The sequence below is a fragment of the Typopeltis vanoorti genome, chromosome 10 (genome assembly GCF_054136105.1).
Source record: "Typopeltis vanoorti isolate ZY-2024b chromosome 10, IOZ_Tvanoo_1.0, whole genome shotgun sequence".
Classification (NCBI taxonomy): domain Eukaryota; kingdom Metazoa; phylum Arthropoda; class Arachnida; order Uropygi; family Thelyphonidae; genus Typopeltis; species Typopeltis vanoorti.
The window spans coordinates 39,186,010-39,204,894 of NC_143558.1; the positions used below are offsets into that span (position 1 = coordinate 39,186,010).

Genomic DNA, 18,885 nt, shown 5'->3' on the forward strand with positions numbered 1-18,885 from the left:
TAACATTGTCAGTCTCCAGAAGTATTTCCACTGCTCGTGTACGATGTGGTGTGCATTGTCATCCATAAAAATGAATTCTTCGCCTACAGCACCACGGAACAATCGAACAGGACGTTTGTAATATCGTCAAACAGTCATAGTTCATTTTTCAGCACGTGTAGTTGGGTGCATTCATTAAGCATAACACATTCGCGCGCGCACGCACACACACACACACACACACACACACACACACACACACACACACACACACACACACACACACACACACACACACACACACACACACACACACACACACACACACACACACACACACACACACCATGCCCCCAGCACCGCCGTATCTATCCCTTTCAAGAAAACATTCTCGTGATGGTAAGCAATACCACTTTCGTGCCAGATCAAATGTTGTTCGTCTAGAATTGGAGAAAAGACTAAAACGACTCTCATCTGTAAAAGAGTACATTGGCACATTGGTGTCTTGTCCAAATTTTTTTTTCCCTCTTCTGAATTAGGTTCTAGACCTGTTCTTGTTTCGACAATGTCCGTTGCCGTACGTCTTCCCAATAGTCTTTTAATGCCATTTTTCTAATTACTCTATCTTTTTACTATTCTATATAAAAACGCTCTTTCCATTCTTTTTTTCTGTCTGCTATCCATTCATTCAAATGTCGTTCTGGTTGTAAGTCACATTTTCTTTTAATATACTGGGTGATTATAAAATAACGTCAAGTGTTCAGAGCCCTCTAGCGAGTAATGTATTGGACGAAACACAGCAATATTCGGTAGACGTATACAGTGGAACATGGGGATTCGATTTAACGGGAAAAAAGTACCAAAAGTCGCCAACAGGGGAAATTTTGGCGCTGTTTACCGAGTAAAATGCATTCATTTGCATTATCGCGTTTTTTGTGAGCGATCATGCAATAAAAGGAAAGCCTGTGAGATTTCTTATCATTCGTAGACAAACTGCTTTTCGATGCCTCTTACCTTACGAGAGCGTGCTTTGTTAGTCAAATCCTATTATCAGCAGAACAATAATGCCAGTGCTTGTCTACGTGATTTTTGGCATATGAAAAATTTACGAAAAGGACCGATTAGCGTAACAAACTTACGAAAACTGATTCGGCGATTTGAAACTACTGGAACTCTAGCAGTGCAGGTAGGCAGGGTACGCAAACCAATCAATCACCAAGCTGAACAAGTTGCAACTGCTATTGTGGAACAGGAGATGACGAATGTGCAGGGTACCAGCAGTGCACGAGCAATATCCCGGCAAACGGATATTGCATACACAACGGTGTGGAAAATCCTACATCAGATGTTGAAGTTTTACCCCTATAAAATCAGTCATGTTCAAGAATTGCGCCCTGGTGATGCGACCACACGAATCGACTTATCTTTCAGATTCTTAGTGCGCATGGAAGTGGATGATGCATGGCCGTGGCAGATTTTATGGAGTTCAAATATAAGCGCACTTTTATTTGAACGGCGATAACACACGCAACTGTTCGCATTTGGGCTGCAACTAATCCGCACGTGTGTCTGCAGATGCCTATCCACTCGCCCGAGGTCACAGTGTGGTGCGAATTTACGGCATCTTTTATCATCGGTCCATACTTTTACGAGGAAAATCGCCAAAATGGACATTGACCTGTTCTGTCAATGCTAACAGGTATGCCAATATGCTACAGAACTTTGTAGTTCCACAACTGCAGCAAAGAGGATGTCTCGATTCGACCATCTTCATGCAGTATGGTGCGCCACCCCACATCGGACTTCAGGTAGAGCGTGTTTTGCGACAACATTTCTCTGATAGAAGAATCATTAGTCGTGCATTTCCCACGCCATGGCCACTGAGATCGCCTGATCTCAATGCTTGTGACTTTTGGCTGTGGGGATTTCTTTAACACTTTCATTGCCAAGCTGAAAATTGGAATTTCGTGTGGTGGCCAATTTTTTTTAATTTTTTTAATTTAGTTAGCGACGTCCACGCGATATCGCGTGATTGGCAATGAACGTGTTAAAGCATTGTGTATCAAGGACATGTACCCGATATTCCAACTTTGAAAGATCGAATAAAGTTACACGTGAGACAAATCAATTCCGATATGTTGCGAGCCACTGTGGAAAATGTCGTGCACCGTATGCAGTTCCTGGAACATCAGAATGGTGGTCATATTGAACATCATTTGTAATTAACAATAAACATCATGAAATTGATGTGTGCTGTCTCTCATTTGTCATTTAGTCATTCATTAGTCATACCTACTAAAATTAATTTGGCAGCGCCAAAATTTCCCCTGTTGGCGACTTTCGGTACAATTTTGTTTTCCGTTAAATGGAATCCCCATGTTCCACTGTGTACGTCTACCGAACATTGGTGTGTTTCATCCAATACATCACTCGCTAAAGGGCTGCGAACACTTGACGTTATTTTATAATCACCTGGTATTTCTTCATTTGAGCTTATCAAATTTTGTTGTTGTCTACATTCCCAGCACCGCCGCAACGGAATCGAACTACATGTGGTTCGAAATGGCAGCCAACTTAACTATGCTCAGCTCGACTCAACAAGAATTTGAACAAGATAACGTTGTTGAAGAAGAAAAAAAAAATGCGTAGTGCGTATTTAAAAGTCAAACTTCCGAATAAGGCTCGAGTCCTTACAACGCTTTCCAGACTTTATTTGAAGCTTTAGAATAATGGAGTCAAAAGAAAAGAGGAAAGAAAAAATACACAATTATTATTGTTATATTTATTTTTAAGGGTAAACTTATAAAAAAAAAAACATTTTTCAAAAGTGTGAGTTCAACAGTAATTAATGATAGAGAGGATGCAATTAACTACAATGATTACAGTAGCATTTTACTCACCAGACATCCGTTTTCGAAGTGAATAAGCCATCCAAAAATGCCTCCGGCGGCATCCATTTCACAGGTAGCATTGCTTTTCCACCTTTTCTGTAGTAATCCGCCCTGAAACCACAAATAGGTAGTGAAGAAAGAAGAACGTAATCGGAATGCGCATTAAAGAATGTGGCTATTTAATCTTTGATTCAAGTTTACCTGTAAATATCTCTAGCCATTCCAAAATCTGCTATCTTCACCACTCTTCCTACTCCTTTCGTGCTGAGGAGGCAGTTTCGGGCTGCAATATCTCTATGGAGAATTAAAGCCAGCAATGAAACAGGTTTCGTGAATTTGTGAAACATCTTTCCTCAGAAAAAAAAAAGAAGTTAAACTATATTTTTTAATTTAATTATAACTTTGCATCATATAAACCTACAGTACTGTAGGCTTATGCCTTTCATCAGCGGTTGTCACATAAAATTTAGAAATTTTTACTGACATTATTCAGCATTTAATAAATCACTTAATATTAAAAAAAAACTTAATTAAATTTAATAAAAAAATATAATTTATGATAATAATAAAGTCTGATGAAAATAACGTAAACAAGTGTGCATGTGCTTCCAAGCATTACAGTAATCTGCCAACTAAAATTAGTTTCAAAGAACTAATTATGATTTTGAATACAGTGTTAAAATTTACTCAGCAAATAATATGCAACATTTAAAATCCTGTTTCTAAATGGGATTTTAAATTCATTTTCAACTGACATATTGCATATTTGGTAAAGCAGGACAGGCGTGAATTCAACTGGTCTGTTGTTTCTGTTCTCTAGGAGATAATGTAATCGCAGGTTCTAAGGCGACGACAATGCATTCAGCATTTATTATTCTTTTTTTTTTGTTTTTATTCGCTGAGCTCCGTCAGCAGCAGCAGCAGCAGTACACCGATCGAACTCTCATTCACAAGAAAGTACATTCTGTGAATGAGCGAAGGTTGTGCCATCTTCTGGAGAAATTTCGAAATAAGCAGGGAACGATAAACTCGTCGCCATTCAAGAAAGAGGCAACCGACAAAGAAAGGAGGTGTGGAATGACCTTCACGAACTCGACTAGGCAATGGAAATAAGGAAATGCAACATGAATGAGAATTTTTATATTTGTAATAAAATAAATAAATAAATAAAGACACAGTCGTATCATCGTTAGTAAGGTTGAAAAAGAAAACCAGATAGGACCAGATTGAAGGAACTAAACTAGTTCAAGGCCACTTTGTTTATTACATCACCAAACACTAATCTTCGTATCATAAAATATGTAATATTCGCAGTTACGAGGAACATGACCTTTAAGAATAGTCCAAATTTTTGGAACGAGTTAGAAATGAGATGTATAGCTTTTCATTTCTGATATTTTACCTTAAACTCGGGAAAATTAATAATAATAATAACAATTTTTTTTTGTGAATCAATCAAAATTTTTATTGTTCATACATGCATACTATTTATAATGCATACATGTGCACATATGCGTATACAAGTACATATACGGGCATAGATTATATGCATATTACTAGATTTTTTAAATATATATATATATATATATATATATATATATCAATGAAGCAGTTGAATGAGGCTACAATATCTATTCATTTAATGATGATGCAACGATGCCTATTAATTTAAATTTCTTTTCTTTCTTTCTTTCTTTTGAGAGCAGGTTCATTCATGTTTCCGAGAGGAAAATTCTGGATACCGGCTCATTTATAAATGACATCAGAAAATGTTCCTTATGTCTTAGAGAGGTGTCAAAAACAGGGCTTTGTGATATTAAACAAACAAACAAACAAAAAAAAAAAAAGTTCGAAAGAAATTTGAATTATAATGGATTATGCGGTAGCATCATTGACAGCCTGGCGGGTGATGTGGTTAATCTTCCCGCTCTTCTATTCAACATACTGCAGGTTTGAATCGGACTATGGGCAAACATGTTTTGTGAATTGTCCTTAGGTGGTAGATGAATCTTATCACCATCGCAATCCTACAGGCACTTTATGTGAATATACATACGATAGCTATATGTATTTTTACGTGAATCCCGTTGACGAAAAGTTACAGCCTTTCGTGAGTGGAATTCACATAAAAATATATTTCTATATCCCTTGAGTATATCCATGGTGAGAAAAGATCCCTAAATAATTTTATATGCTCATATAATTTATTTTATTTTATTTTAGAATTCATATTTAATATAAATTTTATTCTAGACAAAAATGGTTGGTTTGTAAACGTTGCATTAAACAGTAATAATACAGGATGGCCATAAAATAACTTTCCCTCTTTGAAGGCATCTGTAGCTAAAACCAATAAACGGAATGAGACCAAATTTTATATTCAGACTTTTGAAGGCATGGGGATTTCTGCGTAAAAAGATTTAGTACCAAATGTCGCCGATAGGGGAAATTTTGGCGCTAGCGGAGCCGAAAACAAGCCGAAAGCGGTGTAAGCGACAACTGCGTCACTCAATCCAGCTGGATATGTGGCGCGTTACAATGATAATAAGAATAATAATAATTAAACTAAAACAACAACTTGCGAGAGACACAGAAATTAATATAGTGATTGAACTAACAGGAAATAATGTTTTATTTCCTGAGACCCTGATTCATCAGAATCAGGGTCCCCTGGACCACATACACGATTTACACCGCAGTAACGACGTCTGTTACTGTCTCTTCTCGCACTGCTTTCCGTCCTCTGCCAGGTCTAACTCCAAGTGATCCACTTTCTTCAAACTTCTTAATCATAGCTCTCAGTGCTACAGCTGACATAGGACCTGTACGCAGGTTATGAAGCCTTCTAAATTCCCGAAGGGCCGCTACGGCATTGTACTGTTTAAAGTAAAACAACTTAACAAGTAAAGCATGCTGAGGCAAGGTAGGATGCATATTGAGCACAATTCGTCAGTCATTCGAATAATTGCCTGAACGTTCCCAATCCCTTTTTAAGTGGAATTGGTGGCGCTGCTATCATATACGCACAGTAAAATGTGCATTATCCTTTTTACCTACGTTTACTGCAAATATTTGACTGCTTTCGACTCCGCCTGCGCCAAAATTTTCCCTATCGGCGACTTTTGGTACTAAATCTTTTTTTCGCGGAATTCATCTCCCCATGACTTCAAAAATCTCGATATAAAATGTGGTCTCATTCCGTGTATTAGTTTTAGCTACAGATACCTCCAAAAAGGGAAAGTTAATTTATGGCCACCGTGTATCATTGTTAAGCTTTTAAGGATTGTTTTGGGAGGAAAAAGAACTCTCAAGCTAAGCGAATAACCAGTTTCAATGATGCTGTACCAGACAAAACTGTCATTCATTTTGCACTTCTAACGTTATTTTCCAATTTCCTCGAACAACTGCTGGATGAGAATTAAATGCGGATTGTCAGAAGACCATAGCAGAGCTTCTATTTCTCCACTAGCATTTATTCACATGAAAATAAAAAAAGGTCCTTAATGACATAAAAACTTGAAAATTGAATTTATTGAACTCCTGCATTCCTCTTTCCACGAATACCATTATTATGTAGCTAGTAAGAAATTATGAGAATATTTGTTCATTATTATTATTTTAAAGCAAATGGTTGTACTCCATTGGATTAGCATTAAGATAACTGGGATCGTGTTATGCCAATTTTGTTTGCTGAAGTCATCGGACAAACAGAACGCTTCCTTTTGAAAAGTAGATAATTCTTATTCCCTTCTCTAGAACTTGAACAAGTTCGAATCATTAATGGTTCGAACAGAGATGTCTACAAACAAGAAGCTCGAACCCTTTCAACTGTGGAACGCGTGAAAGAAGAGCTACTACAGGCATAGTAATAACAAGGTTTAAACAACATTTACTGCAGACTCTGTAATAAGATTTAAAAAAGTTATCATATGAAATACCGGGTCATAAGGGAATTATTTAAGCCTCAGTTACTGATTAATTCAATACACTGTTTAACAATGCTACTGAATAATTAAATTTTTATCAATGGCAGATGATGCGGAACAGCCGTAGACAAATTATAAGAAACAAATCATCACAAAGTTTCACTTAAGCGATAAAAAGAAAAAAAAGTTCGCTTATGGTTTATTTGCAAACGATTTTGTTACACGGAAATGTAAAAAAGCTGCTTCTAAATGCATTAGTGTAGTACATTATTATTATTATTATTATTTCATTATGATAGACCACCAGGGAGTCAAAGACTCATCGAGGAAGGCAACATAGTACACACACACCAGCTGTCATACTTATTCTTGAATTCATTCACACTGCTTGCACTTACAACATCCAATGGCAATCCATTCCAATCACGCACCACCCTCTGAGAGAAACATCTAGCCCTCACACAATCTTCTTGGCGGCCTTCATTCTCAGCTTCCAAGGATGTCCTCTCGTTCTTTCCCCACCCTCCATAAATTGAAAAATTCCATCAATTGAAAACCTGTATGCCCTTTCAGAAGTTTGTAAGTCTCGATCATATCACCCCTCTCTGTCCTGTTTGCTAGTGCCTGCAGTATACAAATTCTCAATCTGTCTTCAGAATCAATATTCCACAATCCTGATATCATTTTAACATTCTCCTTTGTAGTCTGCAATATATCGGAATCACAACCAGTAGACCAGACCTGCGCACAATAATCCCGGTGAAGTCTTATCAACGCCTTGTAAAGAGGCAAAATGACATCCTTATCTTTACACGTTAACGTTCGTTTCAGCATTGAGATAATCTTTTGAGTTATTTGCAATCTTTGCTACATGATCCCTCAACTTCAACTTCCTATCTACTAATACTCCAAGATCCCTAGCCTCATCAGTTTCTTCAAGCATAATCCCCAATATAATACGACATTGGATATCTAATCACGCCGAAGTGCATGACTTTACATTTACTGACATTGAACTGACTATTTTCCCATGCCCACAATTCCAGCCTATTAAAATCATTCTGCAAAGACTGCACATCAGCAGCATTCCTGATTACCCTACCTATCTTTTCATCATCAGCAAGTAGCTCTATGTCAAATCCTTCCCAATATCAATAATGTATAGATTAAATAACAGTGGACCAAGCACTGATCCTTGTGGTTCACCATTGGTTACCTTAAATCTTGCAGATTCAAATCCCCCATATACCACTTGATATCTGTCAGTCAGCAATCCTCTTATCCACGCTAATATTATATAATCCAAACCCATTTTCTCCAATTTATTCAACAGTCTACCATGCTGTATTCTGTCAAAAGCCTTAGTAAAAGTCAAAAGTATCATGATGTATCCATTTCCCTGTCTAATTCAATGGTAACATTGTTATAGAATGTGAGCAAGTTGCTAAAACATGAACTTCCCTTAGTAAACTCATGTTGCTCATTGCAAAGGAGAGATTCTCTGTCAACCCATTTCTGAATGAGGGCCTTTACCAATTTTTCCAAAATCATCACCGCCACTCCTGAGATACTAATTTGTCCATAGTTGGATACATCAGTCATTACACCACTCTTGTGCAATGGAATTACCATAAATTCTTTCCATTCCTGTGGAATCTTCCCTGTTCTGACACCAATATTAAACAGCCTGGTCAAAGGAATAGCCAGTTCAGCTGAACACCATTTTAGCACACATGGCTATCCCATCAGTTCCTATTGCTGAATTCTTATTCGGTTTGTGCAACAGCTCTAATACCTCGTACTCATATACCTGAGTTTCTTCATCCAGTGAAGAGATAGCGGTGAGCTCAATGTCGCATACACCGGGTTGATAGCTTTTAACAAAATGGGCACTCATTAGTTGAACAGCCTCTTCTGCATTGGTAACCCTAACGCTATCTGCATTTAAAAGAGTTATTATTTCATATTCATTCTTTCTTTTACTTACGGTATATCAACAGAATTCTCGTGGGATGTCTTTAGCACGCAGAGCCATTTTCTTTCCATACTCTGGCTTTGCCTTTTCGTACAGTAGTTTTGACTATTCTAGGCTGAATAGTCAAATTTTGACTATTTGACTATTTGACTGCTTATAATTTTCATAACGGGCATCATCCTTATGCACACGGTATTCCTTCCATATCATCCTTTTCTTACGAATCTCTTGCTGAATAAGATTGAACATTCATTTGACTCCTACCCTATTCATTCTTTGAACTCTCGGGACACATTCTGATAACGCATAATTTAAGTATTCTTTAAATGCTTCCCATGTACTAATCCAGCAACCGATCCCATTCCACTGAACTCAGTATACTCCTCTGGTCACAATTTCCTGCTTTGTAGTTCAGCATGTAACCTTTTCTGAATGGAACATTCATAGACTTAGTCACTTCCCAAGTGAGTACCGCATGATCACTCTCACCAACCGGAGGGAGAATAGTTACATCTTTAACTGAAATACCCTCTGACACTATAATCAAATATCAGTCGGAGTCAACATGGAAAAACCACAAGGATACTCATAACTTATTACGGAACATGATTAGTTGGTCCACAGACTTGCAACGGAATCTGAAGTCACTACACCCATTGACGCCAAGATTGTATGGAGCCCCGAAAGTCCACAAAAGTGGAGTTCCGCTACGCTCGATCATTGACGGAAGAAATGCTCCCACATATTTATTGTCCAAACATCTCTCCAGTCTCCTAAAAGGATATATCAGAAAATCGGACACTTACATTAAGAATTCAAAGCACTATTGAAAAAATGAAAAACATCTCGATCTTAAGGACAGACATTCTCGCTAATTTGGACGTGATATCTTTATTTACCAACATCTCAGTAAAAGAAGTTATCAGTATCCTATACAATCTCTTCCCTGAAGATACGGCTCACCTTTCTCTTCATTATCTTAAATCTAATTATTTTAAATGGAATGAAACGATATATAAGCAACTAAATGGGTTAACTATGGGTAGTCCTCTTTCGCCGCCCTGTGCAGATCTGTTCATGGAAAAGCTAGAAAGAGACATCCTCTCAAAATTAGACCCAAAACCTTTAGTATAGTGGAGGTGTGTAGACGATTTCTTCATAATTTGGAGGGATACAAAAACAGATCTTTTGGACTTTTTAACCAAAATTAATTCTTTTCATCAAAAAATACAACTATCTTTGGGACTGGAAAAAGATAACCAGTTAGCATCTTTGGGTACTCTAATCAAGAAACTAGCAGATGGGCATATCAAATTAACAGTTTACTGCAAACCAACCCACACTGGACGCTACCTTCGTTTCAAATCAACTCACCATATTTCCAAGCTAAGCATAATACATATGCTTAAAAATAGAGTCAAGAACATCATCTCAGAAGAAAAAGAACTATATGATGAAATTACTCATATATCAGAGACATTAATAAAACATGGCTATCCAAGGAATTTAATCAACAAGATTCTTCATAGAACCCCCCCACAACAACCTATCATCACTCAATACTATCCATATAATATTATCCATAGTTATTCCTTGTGCAGGTACAGTGTTCGAAAAGATCGCAAAACGTTTTAAACCTTTCAACATCAGAGTTGCGTTCAGACCGGTCAAGACTGTCGGCCACATTTGATATCGCCAAAATACATTACTGCTTTTTTCAAACACGCTGGAGTGTACAACATCCCATGTGCTTGTGATCTAAACTATATAGGACAGATGTCGAGAAGCCTCGAAATCAGAAAGAAAGAACATATAGGAGATGGTAATAACAACAGAACAGACAACTCAGGTCTAGCCCATCATTTCGCGATTACTGACCATTGATTGGGATAGCAGCGCCATGCCTTACCTACAAGAAGATTTTCGTTGTAGGAATTTCAAGGAAGCCGTTGTAGTCCTCCGTTCTGGAGAAAATCTTAACAGAAACCAGGGAATGATAAAACCTTAATAAGGTCACTCAGTCTGCCAGAATTTAATCTCGCTCAAAACTACAGAACGTGCTCTCATAACAGTGACTAACAGAACACGCTCCATGCGCGTAATGTTACGCGTTCCGTTTTAATGTTTATTTTATACGATAGTGTTACTCTTATAAGCCCTGAAGAAGCCAGACAGCGCCGTCGGCGAAAATTATTGGTATTAGATGTTTATAATTCATCGTCAATTAAAGATCAATATATATATTTCATTTTAATTATATACAGAATACCTACATACTAAACTCGGCATCATCGTAACCTAACCTAACAAAACTCCTCCAAGTTAAAGAACATGATTCTAACATTAAAAAAAAAAAAAACACCTAATATCACGGTATTTGCGAATCTCTACTCTAATACATCAAACAGCTATCTAACAAAATTAGAAACATTAAATAGGAAAATCGTGTCAACAGTGACTTGGAGATCTTATATACATCAGCCAATCCGCTTATGGCGACACACAGAATCATTAGCATGAAAAATCTGAAACACTATATAATGTTATTAAGGGATTACTTGAACATCACCTATTGTAACAACAGAGACATATATCGCATACCACGACCCACAAGAACTCTTTAGATCTCTAGACCCTTCAATAACTCATGCGATTCTTTTGTGAGATCTCATCTGATACCCATGCTACTCAACAACCCAGTAAGAAATTTAAAACACATAAATAACTATAGAGCATTAAAACACGAACCCTGGAAACTATACCAACACATTTAATATAGCATTAACACTTATATACACATCACACATCACCAGCATTCCAACGCCTACATTTCATCCATAAACAGTACCAAACAATATTATTCATAAAAGCTAACCTTAGCTTCGAAGTAAGTGGGATTAGCCTGCCTCATTGAACTAATTCTTATAATTATAGACTGCAAATTATTGTAATGTATATGTCAGTACGGTGTATAATAATAAATGAATATTAAAAAGGAAGAAATTAAAGTACTCTAAACTGGGTACAGAATTTTGTACAGAGCAGAAAATGTAATATGTGTTAATTGTATATATGTAAATATTCTGTATGATAAAAATAGGAAAAAAATATGATTCAAAAAATATTATATAGAGAAATTATATCTATTGTTATTATGTATATATATTTTAAAAGTGCAAAAAATTGGTTAGAAGATCTCAAAGAAAGCAAAAATTAATAATCACAATTGTTATTAAAATAATATATGTTACAAACAATTATTATTATTATAATAATTTATTTAAAAAAGATGTACGTGTAAGTATCTGTTATGCGCAATTGTGTTTTCATATAATGTATTAAAATATTATATATAAATTAAAAAAAAAAAATATAGGTATAGGTATTATTATGTGCCCAAAATGTTTTTGGAACTTTTGGGATCTGACAATATAGAGATTGTAAATTTCAATCCAGTTAATTCAATAAACAAAAGTTTTGGAAATGCGGCTATATTCCATGAATTTTAAATCGTTCACTTTTTTAGATTTATTTCATTATCTATTTATTTATTTTAATTTATTATAATTTCATTTACGTATGAAACTTAGATTTTCGTATTTATTTTCAAATAGTCCTTACTTTTACTGCTTTGCTTAAATTTCTCTCCTTATCTCTTCCTTCTTTCTTAAATTAAACTCTAATTCAATTATCAAGTACGTTTTTCAATGAAAATATGACTGCCTATTACTTTCCGTTTTTCTAATATTTATTATTATTATTATTACGTGACGCCTCCAGGGTGTCCAAAGACTCATCGAAAGAGGGCGCCTACATCTCTGTCTCTATTACTCAATCCGCCAACTACAGCTAACGGCAACTACACCAACGCCATCTATCGCCCACCATCACTAGTATTTTCACGATCACAAACATCCATGCCCATGGCGAGATTCGAAACCGCAGTGTTTTGGCTGGAGGGCGCATACGCGAACCACTTGGCCAACCAAGCAGGCTAATATTTTAGTGCACCATGTTTTAAATTCTATTATTAATGACAATACAAAATGCATTATATTTTCCGATCCATAATAACTTTCAAAAGCTCTGTTTTTATCTGCGATATCTGAAATCTATAAAACACTGATTTAGCGAATACGTGAGAGCATGTGCTGCCATCTACTGAATGAAAAGTGAACAACTCACCTGTGAATGAAATGGTTTTCTTCCAAATACCAACAACCATTGGCTACATCCATGGCAAGATTTAGAAGGTCTGGCATTGTGAGGGATGGTGGTTTATTCTGAAAGTAAAGTCATTTATGGCTGGATGCCTCTTAGCTAAATTCTTGTGACGTGATATATAATGAAAAGATTAAAATTCTTTAAGTGTTTAAAATACATAATTTTTTTTTAAATAACTTCAAAAAACTGATATAAAATTTACAAAGAAAGCAAAGCTATTTTTAATAAAAAAAGTTTTTTTTTTATTAAAAAATTTTAATAAAATTTTTTAATAAAAAATTTTAAGAAAATGTTTAAATATATGTGCATGAGATACCACAGGAGCAGGGGTTACCCTATATAACTAAAATTAAAACTAACAGTAAAAAAATCTACGTATTTGTTTGACATAGAAATGTAAATTATAATGAAGAGTCAAAGGCTTCAATTCGGCGACATGAACTTATTTAAGTTAAGGGATATTATATCCCATATTGTTTCTTAGCCGAATAAGAAACTCAAAGAGTTTCATGCCGAATATAGAAACTATATAAAGTTCGGCGATTCCAAGCGTAAGCAAATGCCTGGATAGTGCAGCAACTGACCCTTGAAGGTAGTGCAAGCTGAGGCAACTCATGTAAAAGGTGGAGCAAGCTCTGATCACTATTCTTGATATTTACCCATAATGTGAACATAAATGTGAACATATTGTAAATATCAAGAATAGTGATCGGAGCTTGCTCCACCCATAATGTGAACATAAATGTGAACATATTGTAAATATCAAGAATAGTGATCGGAGCTTGCTCCACCCATAATGTGAACATAAATGTGAACATATTGTAAATATCAAGAATAGTGATCGGAGCTTGCTCCACCTTTTACATGAGTTGCCTCAGCTTGCACTACCTTCAAGGGTCAGTTGCTGCACTATCCAGGCATTTGCTTACGCTTGGAATCGCCGAACTTTATATAGTTTCTATATTCGGCATGAAACTCTTTGAGTTTCTTATTCGGCTAAGAAACAATATGGGATATAATATCCCTTAACTTATATAAATGTTAGTTTATATATATAAAAAGACTTCCCACTAATGATGGCAGTCATCATAACAACAGAAACAGGCACTCTTATTATGGGAAGGGTTTCCAAATTACTCCAGATGTCTTAAATTTTGAAACATCACAATTCAGTTCGCTTGAAAGCAAATCAGTTCCTGGGCGTGTGTCACATAATGTGACCCATATATTCCAGTGTAGTCATTGTTCTATCGGAGAGAATCCGAACCTACAAATTTGGAGTACTCTAATTTAAATGAACTTCGGGCTCCTCACACGTAATTCTTTCCTGCGAACGTAATTATTACACGAACACTTTCACTTGCGGTTCTACCAAGTTCACCATTGCCATCGAACTTAATGCTTCTGAACTGCCGTCAGAGGCAATAGCGTTTCGGTTTTGTTGCCTTTAGCAGAGAATCTGGAATTGGATTTACAAGGTGGTCGATATATTGACGGATGGAGACCCAATCCACTGTTCTGACATCTGGCATCTGGATAAGACATTTCCTAAGGCAACCGAAGCTAGAATCATCATCATGTCCTCCATTCCCTTTCCCCCCGTCCTACTCAGGCGTATCTCTAACTAGTTGCTTTCCGGTCAATTTATCTCTCTCTCTCTCTTTCTCTCTCTCTTTCGGTACTGAGCAAGGGTTTCTTAATACTTGAAATTTGTGTTCAGCTTTCACAAAATAAAAATTAACCAACAAATTGAAAATTTAGCGATTCTCTGAGTTTTTAGTTTAAATTTCATTCAAATAACGATGAGAAGAAACACTAGGAACCTGAGTACTTAATCAAGATAATCAATGGTTACAAGACTGAAAACCGTCATTAGCATCTTACAAGTTCCCAGTAAAGCATCCAATAGTCAAGAGTACAGATGTGGAAGTAACTTTATCTTGTGAATATAACGTGAGTGACAAAAATTCTCAGTGTGGTGTTTTACTGAAAGCTATTTGTAACGTTTTTTTTTTTAATCTTTTGTTGTTAATTCCTTATATACTTAACATCTTTTACATATCTTGCGTACTTTATGAACAGTTTTCCATATGTTTAATAGAGTCGACCTTCCTTACATAACTTCCAGCCTGAATATTATACACAATCGATGACCCACTTTCATTTGTTGGATGTATCAAATGAAAAACAAAAATAAAATAAAATAAAATTCTTGGTAAGTGAATATTCTAATATGTCTAATGTTCCGATTTTTAAATTGCGAAAAAAATTTATTTCTTTGATTATTTAGGAAATGCTAGAATAAATCTTAAAATCAAATAGTTCTTAACAGTAACATCAGAAATGATAAAATGTTTAAAACATTTTTATTCAATCATTTTATATACTGATGATAACATAACAAACAGAAAATTTCACGTGATTTTTAAAACGTTGACTAATCGTTTAAAATTTTTTAAATATTTCGTTTAAAAATGTTGGTTAACACAAATCTGTTATTAAACATATTTCACGTGCATGGAAAGAAAACGTTAGCAGATCAACAAATATTCTGAACTGCTGATGATCACTATCGATTCGAGGGCAGTCCTATGTCAAAATTTCATCTAACCATTGGCTCATTAACAATAGTCTACACAGCACCGGATGCGGGCTTGCTTGCAAACAGGACATTCTATAGTTGTCCGTCATAGGCTCCATTTGATTTTAGATCTCTCACCAGCTTCGGATTGCAAGCACACTAGAAATGTGCCCTAATAACTTAGCTGATGAATGAATGAATTCAGAATTATTTCGCGATTCATAGTGTTTCGGAGTGTCAAATTCTGGCAGAAAGCATTTATTTATCCTTCTACACTTGTTCTGCCGTCTACATGCCATGTGAAATCACTAGATTTGCTTACTTGATTCGGAATTGAAACGCATACTAACATATGTCGGAGAGAATAGTGTATGCCATGATTCACAATTAATAGAAAGAAACCCATCTCTAATATGCAGGTTAAATACGAAAGGGTTAAAATCGTAATAATGAAATGATGCTCTACTGAATGGTCTGATTAATATTCCATATCCAGCATTGAAATGGAAGCCTAGATTGTAAAATTAACGTTTTCCTTATTAAAGCGAAATTTATCTCTTTCCTACTATATGAAATATTTTATTTTATACAGGAAATATTGAGGATATCTTATTATTTTCTTTTTATGTATCAAAAATGTAACAGATTACACAACTTACCGGCTTAGGTCTATATTCTCTGAGGAAAGATTTCAGATCTCCACCAGGCAGCAATTCGAGCACAATAAATCGTGGCATTTTCTCGAAGCAGACGCCGATGAACCTCACGATGTTGGGATGACTGAATTTGCTAAGACATTTATCACAACATCAGATTATTATAAAAGTTATATTAGTAATCATAATCTGTTTAATTTTATGTTTATTTTTGATAGATTTTTTTTCTTTTTAACTAATTCTTTTATTAATATTTCTTTGTTCAGTCAAGATTGCCAAATCAAATAATAATAACTAATCATACTGATAGATATTACGTTCACTATAGATATTGGGATGGTTACATTCAAATAATTGTATTTGAATTATATTAAATACAGTAATCCCTCGATTAATGCGCCCCCGATTAGTGCGTCATTTTTTTTTCGATACCCAAATTCGATTAGTGCGCCTCTAAAATTCGATTAGTGCGCCTATACACACATCTTAAAAATAAATGTTACAGATTTTAAAAATTTTCTATCTATATATTTTTATGGCTAACTATTTTAAAAAATCACTCACCAGAATGAGATAATTTAGTTACCGATTTAAAACATTTTAAAAAGTTATTTTTAATGGCATACTACACTACTTCCAAATACCCTATGTTCCAAATTTACCGCCAAAATTTATGTCGTCTACTATAGTACGCCAACAGATTCGAGACCCTTCGACACTTCTGCGCATGTCACAAAAAGGAGAATCCATTCCGATAATAGGTCTTCTGGGATGAGTTTTTTATTATTACACGTCGAAAAATTGACTTCTCTTTTATGATCATAAATTTTAAAGTGGTAACTATTTTGCTTGTATAACAGTTGGGAAATTTTATCTATAAAGCACGTGATTTCACGTGTTGGCGACCAATTCGTACGTCTTCTTTTCTTTCTCCCCTTCAATGATAACGTCCAAGAGTTAATTAAATCTCATTCTGAAGAATTGAGTGATTCCGACCTGCTAAATTGAAATGCACAGCGGGAAGATCCCGAAGAATATGAAGAAAATTTAACCACTGATAGTCAGTCAAAAGAGATTTCACAGAAACAATTTGAAAATATTTTTCATACAATCGAAGTTTTTAAACAGCAATGCTTGGAGGCTGACCCTGATGAAGAGAGAAGCAGTAAAATTTGCAGAAGAGTAGAAGAGGCAATAGTGCCATACCGTCGGTTGTATGAAAAAAAAAAGAAACAAAATGCCCTCCAATCTACGTTAGCTCAATTCCTTGTTAAGAAGTAGAATAATAAAATTTATATTCTAAATATGTTTTATTGTCTTTCAGCTTCATGGTTTTCCTTTAACTAGATCCTGAGACATACCCTAATTATTTTATAAAAAAAAATTAAGGGTCAAAAAAAGAAAGCCGAGGAACGAATTATACATTTTCCCATAGGTTATTATATTCGATTAGTGTATTTCGATTAATGCGCCTGTTTTAAAGAACGCATTAGGCGCACTAATCGAGGGATTGCTGTATAATTCTGAACAAAATATGTAAGTGCTTCCATCTAGTGGTGAAAATTTAAATTAATCAACGAAAGGTAGGTAAACGCTATTGTACAGTAATTTTGAAGTCGTTTCACGTTAGCTAGGACACTTTAATGGTTAGCAATAATTAGCGATGGACGTTTTGAAAAGATTGCTTATTTTCTTACCTCATTATTAATGCTTCCATTAGAAAATCGATTTCTGCTTGACTAGATGATAGCTCTGGTAGTGTCTGATAAAAAAATAAAAATAAAATAAAATAAATTAAAAAAAAAAACGAAAGAAAATTATATAAATATTATATTCATTTTAAACTTTCAGAATATCAAAATTTTATTTTATAATGTTACAGCAAAAATTCCTAATATCAGCTGTAAATGAAGTTTTAAAACTTCTAAAATTAAAACAAAAAAAATTAATCTATTCGAACTAAAATAGAAATTTTAGTATGTAAATTAGCAGGATAAAAACTTATTCCGCAAAAATATTCGTCCATAGCACACGCATGCGTAATAGTATGCAGTCGATATATCAAATATATACCCTACTAAAGGCACATATATATTATAGCTATAGAATATTATTATTATGTGATACCTTCAGGGAGTCCAAAGACTCATCGAGGAAGAGTGTGCAAACAGCATCGAATGATCTACTCCTTCCGACCACTAACTGCGCTCAAACTTGCTTACCTTTTTGCGAGCCATTGGTAGCAGAGGCTCTACCAATCATTTGGCTTGTTATATTTGAGTTATTATAATGTAGTGCAACTCATGCGTTAGATAGATTACAAGTAATTAGGTGATAAATGTTCGCTACTAGGGATATGAAAGAGGACGGCAGTTGACTGATTAGTTCAAAAGAATAAGTCTCCACAATTAAATAATTTGACAGCCTAGCTGGTGGAGTAGTAGCACTTCCGCTCTCCAACCTATGGATTGAAATCCGATTGTGTGTTGTTATTTGGGAATGTCTTTAGACTGTAGGTGATTTTTATCGCTCGTTGTAAGTCACCACTATATGGTGACTTAGAAAAGGTTCCTCTAGTTAGTGGAATTTGAACTATTTCATCGCGAAGTATATTATGTATAATTCGGGATGAAATAGTTCAAACTAAATTTAG

General features: G+C 35.2%; 1 protein-coding gene and 1 long non-coding RNA gene across 4 annotated transcripts in view; one reads left to right on the forward strand and one right to left on the reverse strand.

The window, feature by feature from the left end:
• Positions 1 to 3,952, forward strand: part of LOC150102352 (uncharacterized) — a 39,656-nt gene extending 35,704 nt beyond the window's left edge. Inside the window, exon 3 of the long non-coding RNA XR_016548909.1 lies at positions 3,691 to 3,952. This is a non-coding gene — a long non-coding RNA (uncharacterized LOC150102352). The remainder of the gene's footprint in view (positions 1 to 3,690) is intronic.
• Positions 1 to 18,885, reverse strand: part of LOC150102353 (leukocyte tyrosine kinase receptor-like) — a 535,474-nt gene that overhangs the window by 23,958 nt on the left and 492,631 nt on the right. For all 3 annotated transcript variants that reach the window (XM_090398770.1, XM_090398769.1, XM_090398768.1), the window contains 5 exons: positions 17,930 to 17,994; positions 16,236 to 16,365; positions 12,957 to 13,054; positions 3,072 to 3,164; positions 2,880 to 2,981 (listed from right to left, as the gene is read on the reverse strand). In XM_090398770.1, the coding sequence (XP_090254896.1) occupies positions 2,880 to 2,981; positions 3,072 to 3,164; positions 12,957 to 13,054; positions 16,236 to 16,365; positions 17,930 to 17,994 (488 nt within the window). The remainder of the gene's footprint in view (positions 1 to 2,879; positions 2,982 to 3,071; positions 3,165 to 12,956; positions 13,055 to 16,235; positions 16,366 to 17,929; positions 17,995 to 18,885) is intronic.